Source organism: Vulpes lagopus, chromosome 9 (assembly GCF_018345385.1).
Source record: "Vulpes lagopus strain Blue_001 chromosome 9, ASM1834538v1, whole genome shotgun sequence".
In the NCBI taxonomy this organism is placed as follows: domain Eukaryota; kingdom Metazoa; phylum Chordata; class Mammalia; order Carnivora; family Canidae; genus Vulpes; species Vulpes lagopus.
Window position 1 is genome coordinate 37,728,189 of NC_054832.1, and position 20,334 is coordinate 37,748,522.

At 36.3% G+C, this 20,334-nt stretch overlaps 1 protein-coding gene and 1 long non-coding RNA gene across 3 annotated transcripts in view; one reads left to right on the forward strand and one right to left on the reverse strand.

The window, feature by feature from the left end:
• STK3 (serine/threonine kinase 3) overlaps positions 1 to 20,334 on the forward strand; it is a 277,498-nt gene that overhangs the window by 188,162 nt on the left and 69,002 nt on the right. Inside the window, exons 9-11 of one of the 2 annotated variants that reach the window (XM_041768972.1) lie at positions 127 to 319; positions 13,585 to 13,760; positions 18,308 to 18,467. In XM_041768972.1, coding sequence (XP_041624906.1) covers positions 127 to 319; positions 13,585 to 13,760; positions 18,308 to 18,445 — 507 coding nt within the window. In that variant the 3' untranslated portion in view covers positions 18,446 to 18,467. The remainder of the gene's footprint in view (positions 1 to 126; positions 320 to 13,584; positions 13,761 to 18,307; positions 18,468 to 20,334) is intronic. The other variant, XM_041768971.1, reaches the window with a different exon arrangement.
• LOC121498798 lies at positions 1,595 to 7,196 on the reverse strand. The gene is made up of 3 exons (XR_005989909.1): positions 6,848 to 7,196; positions 6,491 to 6,648; positions 1,595 to 1,648 (listed from the first exon to the last, which is right to left on the reverse strand). It is a non-coding gene; the product is annotated as an uncharacterized LOC121498798 (long non-coding RNA).

The window sequence follows — 20,334 nt, forward strand, 5'->3', positions numbered from 1 at the left end:
AATGTAACATTGTATGTCAACTGTAAGTCAGTAAAAAAAGGATACTATACTTGTCATGTTGTTAAGGATTAAGAAATCCAGCTGCCTTAGAAAAGTCTTCCTTCATTGCAGTATTTGTGCTTGCAGGATGAAGATGAGCTGGATTCCCACACCATGGTGAAGACTAGCTCAGAGAGTGTGGGCACGATGAAGGCCACGAGCACGATGAGTGAAGGAGCCCAGACCATGATTGAACATAATAGCACAATGTTAGAGTCTGACCTGGGGACCATGGTTATAAACAGTGAAGATGAAGAAGAAGAAGATGGAACTATGAAAAGTATGTGGTTTTTCCCTTTGATTTTAAAAGCACACTTCTATCAAAACCAGGATAGTTCTTATATTTTACAGCCAGTTGTGTAAAATTTTGTTTTTGGGCATGATTTAACAGTAAAAAAAAGTATGGATAAATACATTTTAAAAAATGTAATACAGTACATCTTTAACTTAGGTTATGGAACTTTTTTCTGTTAAAAGATGCTAGCCCATAACTTAACTTAATTTGGAAATTATTTTAGAGATAAAGAGATAGCATTCCTAACATTTACTTTTCCAATAAGAAAGTGAACATGAAAATCTGTTTCAGTAAATACAACATAATATTATTTCATGTTGTCTAAATTATCATTTAAGCCACATTGGTAGGGGGTGCAAGCTAAGAGAAGAAATAGGGGATTGTTTTGGAAAAGAAGAAGCACTGGAAAGAAGGATCAAGAGACAGGGATACTCATGCAGAAAATTTGGTTCAGTGCATATTTACTACCGCCTGTCTTGTGTGTGGCGCAGTACCAGGTGTGCTGCAGGGGCTAGAATGATGATTAAGACGTTCTCTCTCATTTGTTGCTTACAGAATAATGAAGATAGAGATACTTTCACAGACTAGCATTCCTTTTTGTGTATATATAGCTTTTAAGATTGCACTTAATAAGGTAGGGCATTGTGATTTCACAGTTCTAGGCAAAAGCAAATTAATTATCTCCTGACACCTACTGCCCTACTTCTTCCCACTCCTACCATGATCACATGTGGTCAGTGTCAAAGTCTAAGCAGGAGGCTGTTTTCCACTACACAGAATTGCTTCTAAATGGCACAGAAGCAGTAATACATGATTTCTTGCATTATAAAGCCTAGAAAGTTATAAATATTCAGGGATTTGCTGCTATTATAAAATGGAAATAGGTAACAGTTTCCTCTGTGACATTTCTGTTTTCTTTTTGCTACTCCCCCACCATGAGGCTGCTTAGTAAGTCTCACATCATGGCTTCAATCCATTTGTTCACTGCTCTTGCTTTCTTTACATTTCCTAGTACATACAGCACATTATGGTTGTATACTTTGAAAGGGAGGGCTATGCAGCACAAAATGGGAGCAGATTGCCATATAGTTATTCCTAGGTAGGAACTGGGAAAGGGATATGAATTTGTTTTTAATCTCCCACAACTGCTGAGTCTCCTGAGCCTTTGCCCTGGAAAGCAACCTGAAACTTGTATTCCTACCTAGCTAGGCTTCTGACTACAGTAGGCATTCTGCATCTGTAATATGCTTACCCACCTGTATCAGATGATCTCGGAGCCTCCAAAAAACCATGTTAGGGTATAAGTTATGTGCCCTGTAAATTAAAAAGACTCTATAAGACAGTTTATAACATATTATCCATTAGCATGTAGCTTCACTTTTCTACAGCTGATAAAATTCTTTTAGTCAAACTGTATAATTCTTTTTTTTTCTTTTTTTTTTAATAAATTAATTTTATTGGTGTTCAATTTACCAACAAACTGTATAATTCTTAGCAGACCAGTTAGATGACCCTTGAGTGCTTTGTTTTATCTTCTAGAGAGCTACTGAGCTCCCTACAAAACTACATAAACAACTTTTTCTATGCAGTCACATAGTTGAACATTAAATACAAGCAGTGATTCTTAAAAACTAGTTTTTATGCAGTCTAATTCATGTTGGATTATATTTCAAGGAAGAGATATATGATGGTGATTTATCAGACATCATATTTTTAAATTACAGTGCAGATTTCCACATATTTTTTTTTTAATTTTTATTTATTTATGATAGTCACAGAGAGAGAGAGAGACAGAGACACAGGCAGAGGGAGAAGCAGGCTCCATGCACCGGGAGCCCGATGTGGGATTCGATCCCGGGTCTCCAGGATCGCGCCCTGGGCCAAAGGCAGGTGCCAAACCACTGCGCCACCCAGGGATCCCCTCCACATATTTTTTGTAGTGAGTTTTACTTTTGACAGCCACAGAAATCATTCAATATATGTTATAATTTTGTGTCCTAAGTATGATATTTTTTGGCCATAGAGATTTTACTGAAAGCTTTTTTTTTTAAACTATTTTATTTATTTATTCATGAGAGACACAGAGACATGGGTAGAAGGAGAAGCAGTCCTCCTCCTGATGCAGGATGCGATCCCAGAATCCCAGGATCATGGCCTGAGCCAAAGGCAGACGCTCAACCACTGAGCCACCCAGGCTCCCCTGAAAACTCATTTTTAAGTTGAGCAAATAGTGGCTTATATATTTGCAGTTGTTTATGTACTTTAGCAAATTTTAAGTCCCATGAGCCAACTCTACATGTATTTTAAGTATCTGCAATTTAGACATCATTGTATAATGTGGGACTTAATGTGTTCCCCAAAATCTAATCAAGTGTTGTTAGTGTAACCCACAGGATTTGTCATACTATAGTATAACAGTTTTTCATGATCTAAATCTTCTTTAATACTTCTTACATTAGTTGATATGAGTTCTCAGATTATGTCACACCAAGCCACATTTGCTAATGTGTTCTTGGCATTTTTGTTCCCCCCCAAATAATAGCAATATATTATTTTTAATTTTCTAAAATCTTTACAATATTGTATGCTAAAGATCCTGATTTCCATAACCTTTCCCATTGGAGTCTCAAATGAGTTATCATATTCTTGTCAGTTTAAATTATGTTTGCATGTTCTTTTATACCTTTATTCATGAAGCTAGAAATTATGGACCTGTTTTCCTTACTTCTGAAAAGTGTGGTGATATGACTCTAGGAAGCAAAATTACTAAAAAGACCTTTTGAAGGGAAGCAAAGAAAAGTAACAAAATACTTAAAGTTTGATCTTTTTTTTTTTTAAAGTGGGCATAAGGGTATGTCCCCAGAAGAACTCTCCAAACTTGTTTTCAGCAGTGATGGCACCCACTTGCATCCCCCTAGGGCTTCCTCAGAGCCCAGGGGATGTCCAGGCTTCTGCATGGCAAGCCAGGTCTTTCAGTCTGGCGCCAGCCAGTATTACAAATGAGTGTCTCCATTCTTATATATTGTGCTTTATCCAGTTGGAATTATGAATGTTCGACAGTAGGTATAAGCAGGTTGCTGATTCTTTGGCTAATTCATATTCATCTTCTTAGGCTTGGTTAAGGTTTTGCTTCCCATACTGACCCAGGTTGGGGATATTAGCCCCTCCCATAGACTGCCACCTGACTTCATGGTGTTACTCTGAATAGCAGTTGTCACACTATGTTGTCATTGCTTGTTACTGTGTGATGATTACCTCTCTGCTCCCCACCATATTCCCAATGCTCAGTGCAACATCCTGCACGCTAGAATAAGTTCACTAAATATTTCCTGACCAAATGATGTGGTGTAGTGAAAATGAAAACACCATGGGACTTAAAGTCAGACCACATTTAATTGTGTTCATCTTTTCTGAGCTTATATGATGTATATTTGTTTCTCTTTTGTGTGTGTGAGTGTGGATTAGTTTAGGTAAATACATAAAACACCTAGCAGAGTAGGTCATCAGTAAGGGATAATCTCCATCTGCTCAGCCTCTGAGTTTGGCCTTCCAGCAGCTTGGAAAGCTGGAGCATCTGGAGAGCCCATCCCTGCTTCTCACACAGTGAGGGAGGCCTGGTCTTCCTGGGACTGCACATAATCCAGCCAGTGTGCTCAGTGGCTCTGTCCTTTTCATTCTGAAGGCAAATTCTTGCCTCCTCCCAGACCTTGCTCCATTTCTAGTTATTCAGCAAGATAGCCAGAGGGGATTCTATAGAGAATAATGACCTCCAAAATGAACAGAGTAACACAGATATAAATGTGAATGATTTGAATGGCAAGATGAGGAAATGGTAATGGAGCACTCAGTTGACCTCGTATCTCCTAAGGAGGAGTGTGACCGATAATGTGTGTTGAGATAACTTGTAAGTGGGAGAACTATATTACACTGTTTGTGAAATTTGATGTCTTTTTGAGAAAAATGGGGAAAAGTATCACAGAAGCATGAAAGAGTAAATTTAAATTTTATTATTATTATTTTTTATTTTCAGAAAAGAAAAATGGGTGGATTTATCAAATTATAAGCTATCATTAGTGGAGGGTCTGGCATGGGCCAACACTGTGCTCAGGACTTTGCATACATGATCTCTTTGCCCTTCACAAGGACCTTGTAGAGTGGCATTGTTACTACCATTTGTTCCTAAGGAAACTGAGACTTGGCAGTGTGAATTGACTTGTCCAAGGTCTCATAGCAAGTAAGTGGTGGAACCAGTATACAGACCCAGGTGTGGCTCCCCAGTCATACCATTATTCATGGGCTGGTGAACTTGACATCCTTCTTGGGCAGGAGTCTAGAACATCTGTGAATCCTTTAGAAAAGGAGGCCTGGATCATTGTAACTCTGCATAGGTTGCTGGGAACAAATCATATCAGAATAATATAATTTCCTTTTTTAGAAAGGAAATTGCTAAACTTCTAGGCTAGAAGAAGCCCTGGGTTTGGATATTGTGTTTTAGGATTTTGGAAAAGTATCTGACAAGGTCTTTTTAAGATATCCTTGTAGTAGTATGAAGTGGCTGATAGTCTGTTATAAGGGCTGAATGGTTCTACCTGAATAGGCTTGTATCAGGGTTTATTGGAGGAAACAAACTGTTCCGGGTGTTTTAAACATAAAGAGATTTAAGTCAGAGATGTGAATATTAACAAAATCAGTGGAAAGATTGGAGGAGAGGGCTATGTAGACTAGGCTTCCTGGGATGACTCTGTATCACAGAAGTGACCCGGTATGGAACCTACTACTGCTGCTGTAGTCAGGAAGACAGTGAATCTGGAGGCAGCCCTGGCCTCTGGAGTTCAGTAGTACTGATTGAACTCAGTCCCTGTTGTTCTATAGGAATTCAAACATTATCAGTGCTACTGCACGTGGGAGGCTGGTAGCTGGATGCTGGCATGCTGCTATGAGACCCTCATATCTTCATAACCACACTGGCCAGAGACTCATGGCCTCTGCCTCACTTCTTGCTTTCCTACTCATGAAAAAGCATGTTTATTCAGGATAAGGTGCAGGGAGATTCTGGGAAATGCAGTGTTTGCTCTCCAGGGGTAATACAGTGGTTACTAAATTTCGGTCAACCATAGTGTTAAATCATAAATTGTCAACGAGAAGGTTTCTCATTGTATGCTATAGGGCTTAGACCTCAGCCCTGGCTATGCTCAACAACATTTTTTACAGAAACTTGGATGAAGCTATAGAATCAAAGTCTATTGAAATTTGCAAATGACACAAAGTGGAGCCAAATAAAAATCCATTCTAAGACACAATCAGGATCTTCAGAGATCTCCACAGGCTGGAGCAGTGGACTTGATTTACAAGATAAACCCTGATCCTGGGTCTGGGTAACTAACTTCACAAGTGTACATCAGAGCAGTATCCCCTCAGACATGTTGGTTCTGCAGGCCCGAGGAGGGCCTGGGCATCTCTAAAAAATAAATAAAAAAATCAAAACAATGAAACTATACAAATACTTCTGAAGTGTGGCTAGAACTGATAACCATTTTTTTAGAATAAAGAAATTAACAGCTTCACTCTGCTCTCAGGGCCTAGAATTTACCTGGGGTATTGGCACAGTAGAGCATATTGAGTAGAGAATGGGCCAGATGTAAAGTAAAGTGGAGGCCATGTTGTATTAAGAATGGGTGGAGGAGGGGCACCTGGGTGGCTCAGTTGGTTACGTGTCCAACTCTTGATCTCAGCTCAGTCCTTGATCTCAAGATGGTGAGTTTAAGCCCTACATTGGACTCCACGTTGGCTTTGGAGTGTACTTTAAAAAAAAAAAAAGGAACAGGTAGAGGAATAACTTGTCATGTTTAGGTTTTATATTGTTTATATTAACCTTTCATAACCTGTTTATCAATGATTAAATATAGGGTCAAGTAATTATAATTGAATACATATTTTTAAAATGCCATCTTCTCATATACCTGTAATACATAGTGATTTTTAAAATATATCCTAGTTTATTGTTTCATGTTGGACAATACATTTATGTAGTTGCACTTAATTACTAAGAGAAAAAAGATGAAGTTCTGCTTTAGATTTTTAGAAGTTTATCCTGGAAATAGATTCTAGGTTGATTTTAAAAGGATTTAGGAGAGATACCAAGGAGGAGAGACTGACCTTTGGATATTCCCTCTTCTTCATTCATGTAATGTCCCTGGACGAAGTTGTAAGTGAGAGATCATCTGCTCTAAGCAACTTCCATGTCCCATTCTTTGCTTAGTAACATCTCTCCAAGGTCTGGTTCAAATCCTTTTCTTCCTTCTTCCTCCCAAAACCTGTTTTAGGAAAGCATCAGATATGTAGTTATAAAGTGATTAATAATGTTTTATATTCGTGAGTTTTTTTTCCCCAAAAATTACAAAGCTTTGGGCCAAAGGAATAAATCACTGAGGATGGAATTTGATTGCCAGGAAACAATTAACCAGTGTAGCAGAGTGTGTAGGGGAAATCCTGTTGCCACATCAGAGATCTTACCATTCTTTCATGAAAAACTGCTGCATGCATCTTTAACTGATAAGATTGATCTTGCCCATGATGTAATAAAGGTGGCAACAGTAAACTACAGCTCCCAGTTGCAGCTGAGTGCAAATACCTATAGTAATACTGGGCAGTTAGCATCCCCTGGTTTTCCTTTACAGAGGTACAAACAATCTAGCTAATGTGTGACTACAGTGGTTTTGAGTTGCCTGTGGGTACTGAATATGTTCTGCTCTTATGTGTGCTCTTGGTCTGTGGAATTTTTAATAATGTGTGACCCAGCTTGGGCCTGTTGGTGCGGATATTTTGGTCATAGGATACCTCTTTTACTAGCAAAAGCACAGACAGGCATGTAAATAGAAGCATTCCTTGTACAAATGAAAATCCATCTTTCTTGTAAAGGCCTTTGAAGAAAGGGTTTCCATAGACACACAGTGGCCATTACAATGGTCATTACTCACACAGGAAATCATCCCTTTTATTTAACTAAAATTCTTGGGCTTCAATTTATCTGTTTCCCTTTATTCTGTCCTCATTGAAGATGGAAAACAGCTGGTCACTATTTTCTGTGGAAGAATCCTTCATATATACTTGGATACTTACTAAATTGTATCCTCAGACTTTTTCTGGCTGAACAGTTTCAGTCCCTTTAACCTTTGTGCAGGTATTATTTTCTAAGCTTTTAAACTTTATTATGAATAGCCTCTGGATCTTCTCCATGTTGTCTGTATCCTCTTTTGTTTTAAAATAGTCTGATGAAGTTAAGAAAGAGCTGATGTCAGTAGCTTCTGTATTAACATCCTGGTTTTTATATGTATTCACCATACTCTTGGCAACAAATTAAAGGACAGATTTCCAAGATCATTAATCAGGTGGAACACCCACATCTTAAAATATTTTTAGAACAAATTAGGTAATATTCATAAATCTCTTTGATCTCAAAATATCTTATGCTAAAGTTGTGATTAATTGTTTCATTCCCTAACTTCTGTCTTTGTTATGCTCATGTTGAGAAATTAAAAATTAAACAAATTACATTTTGTTCAAGTGTTTTGGAAATTCCTTTCTATGTTTAAATTTCCCTGAAGGCATTTTGCCTGTTTGGAAGACATGTGCAAATTATGAAAGTTAATAGCTAATTGTAGGTAGACTGGCATATTTGCTCAAGGTATTATATTCATACAATTTAGTTTCCTTGTGCATATTCTGGGGAATGTGTGAAGGAGAAGGAAAACAATTTTTTTCTTTAAAATTTCACATGCACAAAGGGATCAAGTGGTGATTTTTAAATTCTTTATTGCTAAGGAATTTTTAGTTCCACAGCAAGTAGTTGAAGGAATTGGGGCCAAATTTGAGGAACGAGGTCATTTGAGACATTAAATTTATTATAAAAATACAAATATATTGTTATAAGCGAGGGTCAGAATTCAGCTGTAACTGGAGAAATTGTTGTCAATTTAATGTGATTATTCTTTCTGGGTTTAAAAAAAGTATTTGCCATAGCAACCATAATCACATAAGACAGAGCTTGCAACCTCAAGACGTGCTGCTTCACTCTTTTTTATTTTATTTTACTTTATTTTATTTTATTTATGAGAGAGAGAGAGAGAGAGGCAGAGACACAGGCAGAGGGAGAAGCAGGCTCCATGCAGGGAGCCCAGTGTGGGACTCAATCCCGGGCCTCCAGGATCATGCCCTGGGTCGAAGGCGGCGCTAAACTGCTGAGCCACCCGGGCTGCCCTGCTTCACTCTTCTGTTGAAGGACCTACTATTTCTTTTTTCCTTTTTTAAAAAATAAATTGTCAGCCAGGAACATCATCTTGTCTGTCCCACACTTCTGTGAACATGCATCTCCTTGGAGACTCCACCGCACCCTGTGGGCATGTGTTTGGCATTCCTAAGTAGTTAAACATCACTAGGCAATTACAGCTGCCCCCCAACCCATTACTTTTTAAACAAACCTGACCTATTTTTGTCCTTAGAACTTTTTAAAAATTGTCCTTAAAATTTTCTTAACATATAACAAAGATATGTTCTAAATGTTAATACTGTTTAAACAATGGAAAACTATAAGCACATACATTTGAATAAAAAATATGTATCAGCATATCTTGTTATAAGTCATTCAAAAAGAAAAATCTAATGGAATAGTTGCCTTCTTTTATTTAAGTTGATTTTTAGACTTCTGTTAACTCTCTGTGAGAATGTTTATTTCTAACTTAGGAATGGGTCATTTTCCAAAATTTTGAGTGTGGAATCCAACAGGCATTTTACCATAGGTTTTTAAAAGACACTTAAAACTATGATGTATCTGAAATGCAGTGAAAATTAATCCACTGTGTAGAATAGTAGATTTCAAGTTTCAAATTGGGGTATTCCTATAGTAAAACTGAAGATTGCTGCTCCTACCACTTCCTGCATCCTCTACTTGGGAGTAGAAAAGTATCAGGGACTAAATTTGGTGATATGTAACAAAATGGGATTAATTTCTTTTCTCATTTAACAAGAAATCCAGAAACAAGAGTGTCCTGCATTGATAGAGTTATTTCATGCTGTCATTAGACATCCTTTCTGTTGATACCATTTTGAGGTCCTGCTGCTTGTCCTGCTGCTTACAGAATAACTGCTAGATCTTTAGCCATCAAGTCTGCATTCCAGGTGGGAGGAAAGAGCAAGAAGAAAAAGGGTGGAGTAGAACCTGTATCAAGAAAATAGAGCTTTCCTAGAAACCTTCATCTTTTGTGTCATTAGCCAGAATTGTGTTACCTGGCCATTCCTCTCCTTAAGGAAGGAAGGATCTGTAGATATTAGGTAGGCAGATTTTTCCCTTGGAAACACTGGGACACTATTATTGGCTCACATGACTTGGGATAAAGCTCCTGATTAAGATAGGGTTAGAACCAGCACAGGATCATTGGGATAGAAGTATAGTTATGAAGGTTTTTATAAAAGATTTAAGTTTTCCCCCACATTTTTCTCTGTATTGGAAAAACAACTTTGGAGATTTTATTTTTCTCCTCCCCTTGCCTGTGCATGTTGGTGCTCTTAAAATGTGAGCCATATTTGAATATGCACTCTATAAATATTAGTTTCCAAGATTAACCTTGTATTTACTCAGATACAAAGATCTGAATCAAGAGTCACTGATATATCAAGAAATCCCTGACTGTTTCAGTGCAGCACCAAGACATTGGTGAAAATTTTGAGATGAAGAGTATCATTGCTCCTGGTTGAGGAGAAAACAAGGAAGGCTAGCTAGAGTCTCTGTGCTGAAGCGAGTGCTGCCTCGAAAGGAAAGGACTAAGAGCAGCATGAGCCTGGCCTGGTTGTGGGAGCAGAGCAGGGAGGAGCAGAGGTCAGGGAGTATCCTTTTCCTCAGTGGACTAGTGGTGTCATAATATTTTTTTTTCTCAAAGCACCTACATATACAAGATGTATTTTTGAAAGTATGCTATCTAGAGGTTTGTTTCAATGAAACATTCTCTGTATTTGTCAAATGCAGTTAGTAATTGTGATATTCATGGATTTCTTACTTTCCCAGGAATTAGTTTCCAGTGAAATCATTTTTACTCACTCTGATTCTGGTTTTGCTATATAAACATTGATAACCTTCTCTTGCATCAAATGTCAGAGTTTTGAGATCTTTATGCATGTGACCCATCTTAAGACTCACTAGTTAAAATAAGAATTTAGAACACAAATAAATAATCCTGTTACAAAATTACTCTTAAAAGAAAAAAGAAAAGAGTATTGAGCAAAGAAAGGTTTCATTTGAGGGATTATTTTTCTCCCCCTCCATCATTTGATTTACTCAGTTATTTTATAGAAAATCTATTGAGCTACACTTGTAATATTTTATTTTTGTTCTCATAAAAGGGGCACAGGTGGAGAATAATTGGGATTAAATTCCTGGATTTATTTTGGATAAAAGGTTATATCATAGGAACCAAATTTCAATTCAGAAGACTGAGAAAGATGTCTTGTAATGATGAGGCCCAGAGATGAATGGAGAATTCGTAAAATCTGTTGAAAATGTTAATGGAATGTGTATGTCCCATCCAAATGTCAGTAACTTAGCCTTGTCAGATTAATTAACTTCCTTTTTTAACAGTAGGAGATTTTAGAGAAGAAAGTTGAATAAAATACTGTAAACACAAGATCTTTCTATTACATGTATTGATCATAAGCTATTATAACTTTTCTCCTATATTTTGTTCATTTTTAACCTACCACTGACATCTCTTCTGACAGGGAATCTCAAGGCAACTTTGGCTGTTACCATGATACACTGTCCCTAAGGAGTTCTTTTTTCATGAATTTTGTATTTGAGATATGAGAGTGTTCTAAGTCCTTAAAGTTTACTATGAATGTTGATGTTTTATCCTAATTTTGATGGACTGCCTCAGTATCTTTTCAGGGGGTACCATTTGGGTCCCAGATGTCTTGTCACACTTATTTTCAAGCCTTCTAAAGCCTGAGCAGCTCTAATTGGAGGATGAGTGTTTAGATAAACAGTTTTTTGTTTCTGTTTTTCCACTAACACATGCATGCTCTGAATATCAGATTCCTTCTGATATTACTGAGACAGATCATTCTAAGAACTGTAGTAGTCACAATAATTTCTCAAATTTATTATTGCCAATACACAGTTGCTAGTAATGCAATACTAGCAGCCTCTACTAATTCAAAAGTAATGATGTTGAAAAGCCACATACCATCCCATTAGCTCTTCCTCATGCCATTGATGTTGAACATCTGGGTGGATAATCAAAAACACTCACTGATGATCATAGTTATCTTATTAGTGAAATTATTTGGGTAAAGGATTTGTGTTTCCTGCATTAGGAAACTTACAATTTAATGAAAAGGTAAACTCAGAAACGTATATAAAAAGCATAATTCATAGGCTGAAAATAAAAAACATAAGCATTACTTCTACTAATAGTTATTCTTATTTGCTTACATTGTATCATAGTGACTCACTTGATCAGGGATTAAGTTCAACTGTCAAAACACTCATGAAAAAAAATGAAAAAGGCCTCTGCGTAGGTATTAAAAAATAAGATCACTTGTAAATAAAGATCTGCAGATGTATAAAGAAAAATTTGTTTAACTTAAAAGAATAGTTATCTTAAAAACATTTAATCAACAGGATCTTGAGCTATTTGTACAACCCATGTTCATTTTAGCATTATTCACAATAGTCAACAGATGGAAGCAAGTCAGGTGTTCATTGCCAGATGTATGGATAAACAAAATGTAACATATACATATAATGGAATATTGTTTAGCTTAAAAAGGAAGGGAATTTTAACACATGCTACAACATGGATGAACCTTAAGGACATTGAGCTTTAGAACTGAACTTTGGCTTTAGAACTTACAGGTTTGAGGGATCCCTGGGTGGCGCAGCGGTTTGGTGCCTGCCTTTGGCCCAGGGCGCGATCCTGGAGACCCGGGATCGAATCCCACGTCGGGCTCCCGGTGCATGGAGCCTGCTTCTCCCTCTGCCTGTGTCTCTGCCTCTCTCTCTGTGTGTGTGTGACTATCATAAAGAAAGAAAGAAAGAAAGAACTTACAGGTTTGAGGTAACACTAACTCACCTCAGGTAGAGTGATTCAATAGTAAGCAGCAGGAAAGTCAGAGATAGAACTTAGAAGAGAGCTTTAGAAATAAAAAAATTGGTTTTCTGACTTTAAATATGGCAGAACTTTAGAAATAGAACTTAGAAGCAAGGTATGGAAAAAAAAATTAAAAAAAAAAAAAAAAAAAGAAGCAAGGTATGGGCTGAAGTGAGAGTTAGGAGTCAGATATAAATATGGCAGGCAAAGCCATGGGAGTCCAGGATGAGGTGGAATCAGCTAGAGAGACTAGAAGGAAGTCGTCTAAGACAAACCTGGGTAAGTCCTTATAACTTCTTTAGCTTAGAGTGGTGCACAATGACAATAACAATACAAGCTTAAATGCTTAAAACTAAACACTTAGGTTTTAAAATTTTACTTCATTTGACAAATTTCAAATATAATTGTAATGATTTTTAATAAAATTATGATAGTCTTGCCAAAGTTCTTTTTTTTTTTTAGCTTTTATTTATTTATCCATGAGAGACACAGGGAGAGATAGGCAGAGACATAAGCTGAGGGAGAAGTAGGCTCCCTGCAGGGAACTGGATGTGAGACTGTATCCCAGGACTCCCGGATCACACCCTGAGCCAAAGGCAGATAGATGCTCAACCACTGAGCCACCCAGGCATCCCATCTTGCCAAAATTCTTAAAGATTTCTACAATCTAAGAATATTGTGGATCTCTGCATAATTAATCATTAGTTGAATTTTTATGTGGCCTGGATATTTTTGCTTTTTCACTATCTTGTTTTACTTTGTTCTTCATTAAATTGAAGAACCAGTGTTAGCCTTGAATATGACCAGTGCAAATGTATTATATTGCTGAATTAAAAAAAAAAAAGTGGGGGATCCCTGGGTGGTGCAGCAGTTTGGCACCTGCCTTTGGCCCAGGGCGCGATCCTGGAGACCCGGGATCAAATCCCACGTCGGGCTCCCGGTGCATGGAGCCTGCTTCTTCCTCTGCCTGTGTCTCTGTCTCTCTCTCTCTCTGTGTGACTATCATAAATAAATTTAAAAAAAATTAAAAAATATATTTAAAAAAAGTACCTCAATAAAAGCTTCTTTAAATTTAAGAATTTATACCGTCCCTGTGTTCTTTGTTTACCTAAGGAAATGCAACTTCACCACAAGTACAAAGACCATCTTTCATGGACTACTTCGATAAACAGGACTTCAAGAATAAGAGTCATGAAAACTGTAATCAGAACATGCATGAACCCTTCCCTATGTCCAAAAATGTTTTTCCTGATAACTGGAAAGTTCCTCAAGATGGAGACTTTGACTTTGTAAGTACATTTTAATTCTTCCACTTGTGTTTTATTATCCTTTTTCATTTTACCATCACATTGAGCAGCATCGTTTGTATGTTTGTATTAAATTTAGACTGCATATTAATATTCAACATGTAGCTATATATGTGGATATGGGAATGATAAGACCATAGTTTACTTGTAGATAGGCACTTGCAGAAAAATGTAAATAATTGCTTATATCAGAGCCTAAATTTAGAGGAAATGTCTAGGACCCTTTAAAATGACAACCATGTCAAAAAATGTTTTTAATAATGCAAATATGAGATACTTCTGACAGTTAATTCAGTTTCCAAAATAAGTGATGCAAAGCTATTTGTGACATAGACTGAGAAATTGACCTCAACTTTGAAAGTTAATTGAGTTAGTTTCTACTTAAGTGTTAATGCCACTTGGTTTGTCAGAAATAATAGTCCTATTGAATATCTAGTTAGCATATAAATTTCAATATAAAACTATGCCTTATTGCTTCTTTGTTATATTTTCTCTTTATTTCTTCTGCTCTGCTCCTTGTTACTCATTTATTTTAAAGAATGTGTATAATACAGGTAAACTGTTTTAAAGCAACTATTTCCACATCTCAAGGGAGTAAATTCTCAAATGAGTTCTTTAATGGAGTAAAAGTTTTTATGAAGTAAATTTTTGCTATAGCATGTTTTAAATAATGTTACTTTTACATATTGTTTTATAAGATTATTTTCTGCATAAAATAACTACAATCCTTTATAGCTATATATTAATAAGTACATTTATGTATGAGTAAATAGAATTTTAGATATATGTATATCTTTAAATTTTTTAAGTAATATTAAGCCATTTTGCTTAATCAACAGGCCTCAAATTTTAGTTTTGGGATTATAAATATTTTTTATTAAGTATTTTTCTCCTAAATATTGTGATTATTTGTATTTTTAAATAATCAGATACTAAAGTTTCAAAATCTGTCCCCAGTATAGTTAGTACAAATTGCTAGCAAATATTAGCGATGGCACAAGTTTGCCTGAAAACATTAATTATAATATCTACTTATTTTTGTTTTTTTATATTTTAAAGTTAGACATTAGTAAATAAAACCTGTATTTCTGTAGTTCTGATAAGTATCATTTTAAGCTGTCTACTTTTTAAAAAATCAGAAACTATTTAGAATGCTAACATTCAAGCTTTAAATCATTCATGAACATGAAGAATTATGTAGAGTGTTTAGCATCAAAGAATTCTGTCTTGTCTTAGAATTCTGTCTTGTCTTAGTTGGAATAAGTCTTAGCCTCTGGGAAATAGTTTGAAATGAGCTGCAAAGTAATGAATAAGTTACCTTGGTGAAGAAATAGCAAATAAAAGGATTTAATTCTGTTTTAGTTAGTCTTTGCCACCACCTCCAAAACTCAGTGGCTTAAAATAGCAACTATTTGTTCACAATTTTGTGGGTAAGCATTTTGACTAAGTTCAACTGAGTGGTTCTTCTGCTGGTCTCACCTCCAGTCTCTCAAGTGGCTGTAATTATCTGGCAGCTTGACTGGATCTGAATGATCTTTCTAAAATTCTCAGTCTTGTGTCCCTGGCAGTGGTGCCCACACTAGGCTAGACCATATGATGCTATCAGGCAAGACTGGCATTTTTATCTGGCAGTAGCAGCCTACCAAGAGGATGGCAGCAGATGTTGTAAGGCCTCTTCAGACCTATACCTGGAACCTGCACAGTGTCCATTAATAATAGCATCAAAAAAGAATGAATACTTAGGAATAATCTTAACCAAGCAGATGAAATACTTATACACTGAAAACTACAAAACATTGCTGAAAGAAATTAAAGATACCAGTACATGGAAAGATATTTCATGCTCATGGATTACAAGATTTAATATTGTTAAGGTGTCAGTGTTGTCGAAAGCAATCTACAGATTCAGTGTAATCTCTGTCAAAATCCCAGTGACATTTTTTTTTCAGAAATAGAAAAATCCATTCTAAAGTTAATGTGGTATTTCAAGGACTCAGATAGTCAATACAGTCTTGAAAAAGAGAAATGAAGTTAGAAGTCTCATACTTAACTGATTTCAAAAGTTACTACAAAGCTACAGTAATGAAAACAAGAGAGACATATAGTCCAATGGAGTAGAATAGAGAGCCCAGAAATAAACTGTTCCGTATATGGTCAAATGATTTTTGATGAGGGTACCAAGACCATTCAATGGAGAAAGAACAATCTTGTCAACTTAGGATGCCGAGAAAACTGAATAGTCACATGCAGAAGAGGGAGGTTGGGCCCTTACCTTACATCATGTACACAAATTAACTCAAAATAAATCAAAGATCCAAACATAAGAACTAAAACTATAAAACTTAGAAGAAAAATAGAGAATCTTTATGACATTGGATTTGGTGGTGATTTCTTGGATATAACCCCAAAAGCACAGGAAACAACACCACCAACAAAGATAAATTAAGCTGTATTAAAATGTTTGTGTACCTAGGAACACTATCAACAGAGTGAAAAAGCAATCCATGAAATAGGAGAAAGCATTTGCAAATCACATATGTGATAAAGGGGTTAACATTCAGGGTATATAAAGACTCCTACAACTCAACAGTAAAAAAAAACAAAAAACAAAAAACAACCAAGTTAAATGAGCAAAGGACTCAAATATTTTTCCAAAGAAAATACACAAGTGGCTGACAAATAAAAAGACACGCTATCACTAGTCATTAGGGAAATGCAAATCAAAACCATAATAAGATACCACTTCACACTCAGCAAGATGAATATTATATAAACATATATAGAAAGAGAGAGCAAAAAAGTGTTGGTGAGAATATGGAGAAAGTGGAATCCTTCCTTATGTACTGCAGAGGGGAATGTAAAATGGTTCACCTGCTGTAGAAAATAAAATGGCTTTCCTCAGAAAAATTCAACATGGAATTATCATGTGATCCAGCCATTTCACTTCTGAATATATAACCCAAAGAAGTGAAAGCAGGAACTTGAACAGAGATTTGTGCATTCATGTCCATAGCAACATTATTCATAATAGTCAAAAGGTGGAAACAAACCAAGTGTCCTTTGATGGATGAATAGATAAACAAAATGTGCTATATACATATAATAGGATATTATTCTGCCTGAAAAGGAAGGAAATTCTGACTAATGTTGTAACATTGAAGATACTATGCTAAAATAGTCACAAAAAGACAAATACTGTGTGATTTCACTTATATGAGGTACCTGGAGTAGTCAAATTCATAGAAACAGAGAGTTGGAATGGTGGTTGCCAGGGGCTGGGAGTGAGGGAAAGTAGGGGGTTACTGTGTTTAACAGAGTTTCAGTTTTGCAAAGTGAAAGAAGTTCTGGGGATGGACAGTGGTGATGTTTGCACAACAGTATGAGTGTACCTAATGCCACTGAACTATACACTTAAAAATGGTCAGAATGGTGAATTTTAAGGTATACATATTTCACCACACTAAAATAAATAAGGGAAGGGGAGAATTCTCATAGTGTCATTTTTACCATATTCTGTTAAGTTAAAATATGTCACAAGGCCATCCAGATTCAAGAGATTTGGAAATAGATTTTACCTCACAATGGGAAGAACAGCAGAGTCACATTGTAGAGAGCTCTGTGGAATGAAAGGATTTGTTGTAATCATCTTTGCAAACATCCTACTAGAAATTGTCATAATTAAAATGCAACAGAAATTAGAATATTGAATTTGGAACTGGAGGCCATTTGTGATTCTGGTAAGGACCATTTCAGTTACCTTGCTTTTTAATTTTCACGCACAGCTTTCAACTGCCTCTCTTAGGCTCATTCTAGTTTTGTGAATTAGAACATTGATTTTTCCAGTGGCCCATTCCTATAAGTAAACTTTTGGTAACATCATCAGCTATCATAGATTTTAGAGTCTTTCTATCTGAAAATTCCAAAATTTGTTAGAAAACATTAACCAAAATTAACAAATGTCCTACTCTTTGCTTTGAATTGTGCTGGGCACTATAGGTAAATAAATTTATGAAGTTAAGTTCTTTGGAATGATATGATAAATAAAGTGGAAAGGTAGGTCTGGCTCAGATGATTGAAGCCTTATATGGAAGATTTTAAAGTCTAAATTTTTTATTTCCTGGATAATAAAAAAACACTGAAGATTTTTAAGTTGGAGAGTGACATGATGAACATATTCTATAATGTTAATTTCGATGGTAGCATGCAGGATTGATTGATAGGAAAAGACTAGAGGTGAGGGAAATAAGACATTAGAAAGGATTAAAAAACAGAAATAGCTGACTTACTAGATTAAAGAATACAATTTTGGTTAAGTGAGAACTGGATATAGAAGGTGAAAATTAGAGAGAGAGAGAGAGAGAGAGAAAATGTCCTTAGAGTAGGAAAGAGACTTCAAGAGGCATGACCAGATCCAGTTTTTGCAGAATTACTTCTTTTCTGATATATACAGGGCATACATATAGCCTTAAAAGAGAAGTGGGAGGGGGCAGGCAATGACAGAGTTACTAGAGCAGTTCTTTCTTCTCCAGCATTTCCTCATCTGTCAGCTGGAACTGCTCGACCTTCTCATCACTTTGAGGAAAGTGGAAAATACTGTCATAGCTACTGATGGGAATGTAAATGGGAATAAAAAGGAGATGAGTAAAAGAAGGATGACCAGGGGATGAACAAAGAATTGCCAAGAGTCTGGTGAGTGTGGTAAAAGACAAAGAAGAGCGTACAGAGGCTAAAGGAGTAGGAAGGCAGCACAGGCGGGACAAAGTGGAAGGGGTCGGATGGGATGCTTTGCTTACAAAGTAGGGAAATGGACTGGAAGCAAAGACAGATTTCCACTGACAACACCAGCTGGTAATGATAAGGGAAATCTGGTCTTATTCATCCCATCATACATTAGATATAGAATGTTAAAAATGTGACTCATCAAAATATAAAGTGTGCTAAGGTTTATGTGTTTATCTTCCCTCTTTATGATGTGTCTCAAGGCTACCTTCCAAAAGAACTGGACTTTTATATGATTCCTCTGTCTATTAAGCAGAAGTTGCGTAAAACAACCCAAGGTTGTTTTGACCATATTTCCAGCACATAGAAGGCTTAGCTCCTTTTGCATTGAGGAAAATAGGTTTCGGAAAGAAAAATCAAAGAGAACACTCCATTGTCTTTTGTGGTATTCAGGACAGATTCCTAAAGGACAAAACTTATTCAGAGAGGTACTTGCTAGACAGATATGCAGAATAGGTAGGAAGCATTATTTATCTTAAAACCTCTATGCAATGTAATTTGTATATTTTATTTAAGCATTTGTCCTTTGGATTTTCCTGTGAACTGTTGTTTCATGTTAATGTTCTGGATGTAATGAGGTGATAGTATTAATTTATGATTTAACCAATTTGGAGGTAATATAAAGAGAGGACAAAATATATTCAGGCTAATTAAACCAGTTATTTTAATTCTCCTAAAAAAAATTCTGTTTATAAAGAGTGTGCCTATGAAGATTCCTAAAACAAATGTAAAAGGCAAATCTGTTTATTATAGCACTAGTCTGATGTTTCAGTTTTTGTTAGAATTATTTCCAAACAGCCTTAGCATCCAGATTGTTTAGTGTTAAATAGAGAGCCTGTAGATCAAGTTTTGCAGAAATTACAGTATCATACTTAAATAGATATATTTTGAGTAACATAAAGATCTTGGAATAAGAACAAAAACTTTAAAAACCATCTGTTAACCTACTATATTGGTTCCAATCTTTAAAAAAAGAAAAAAATTGGATTGACAATAATTACTAGTGTAAGAGGGATTAGGTAAATCAGCCATTTTTTGGTCTTTAACTCAGATTGAAATGTAAGTTAACCTTTCTTGATTGCTATGATTCTTAAATATTTATTCAACTTGTGTTGCTCTTTTGAGCTATCATCCAGAGCAACTAGAGAAAAAGTCTCAATAATAGCAGCAGAGGAGGGGATCCCTGGGTGGCTCAGCAGTTTGGTGCCTGCCTTTGGCCCAGGGCACGATCCTGGAGTCCCGGGATCGAGTCCTGCGTCGGGCTCTTGGCATGGAACCCGCTTCTCCCTCCTCCTGTGTCTCTGCCTCTCTCTCAATCTCTGTGTCTATCATGAATAAATAAATAAATAAATCTTTTAAAAAAAAAGTAGCAGAGGAGAAAATCCAAGTATAAATTTGCTTTAGACTTTCCTATGTGTTTTTACACTGATCCCTTAATTGGCAAGTCTGTATGGTTCCAGGGAAGCAAATAAGCAAACAAACACCTCACTGCTGCAAAACATAGAAAACAGCAAACCCATAGAAAGTGCTCCTGGAGTCACCATGTGCATTTTAGGAATCGTCCTTTGTTCTGGAGAAATATTCTTTCTCAGGATCTTTTCACCTTCCTACAGCAGTCGGCCTTAATCCAGGGTAATCAAGTGGAGACAGTGGTGGAATACAAAATCCGTGTAGACACTTGTAGCAACACCAGCCCTTTGGAAAGTCATCAGCGACCCAGGCCCTGTTAAAGGTCTGGAGGTGAAAACTGAAGCCAGCGGCATCACCAGTTTTGACC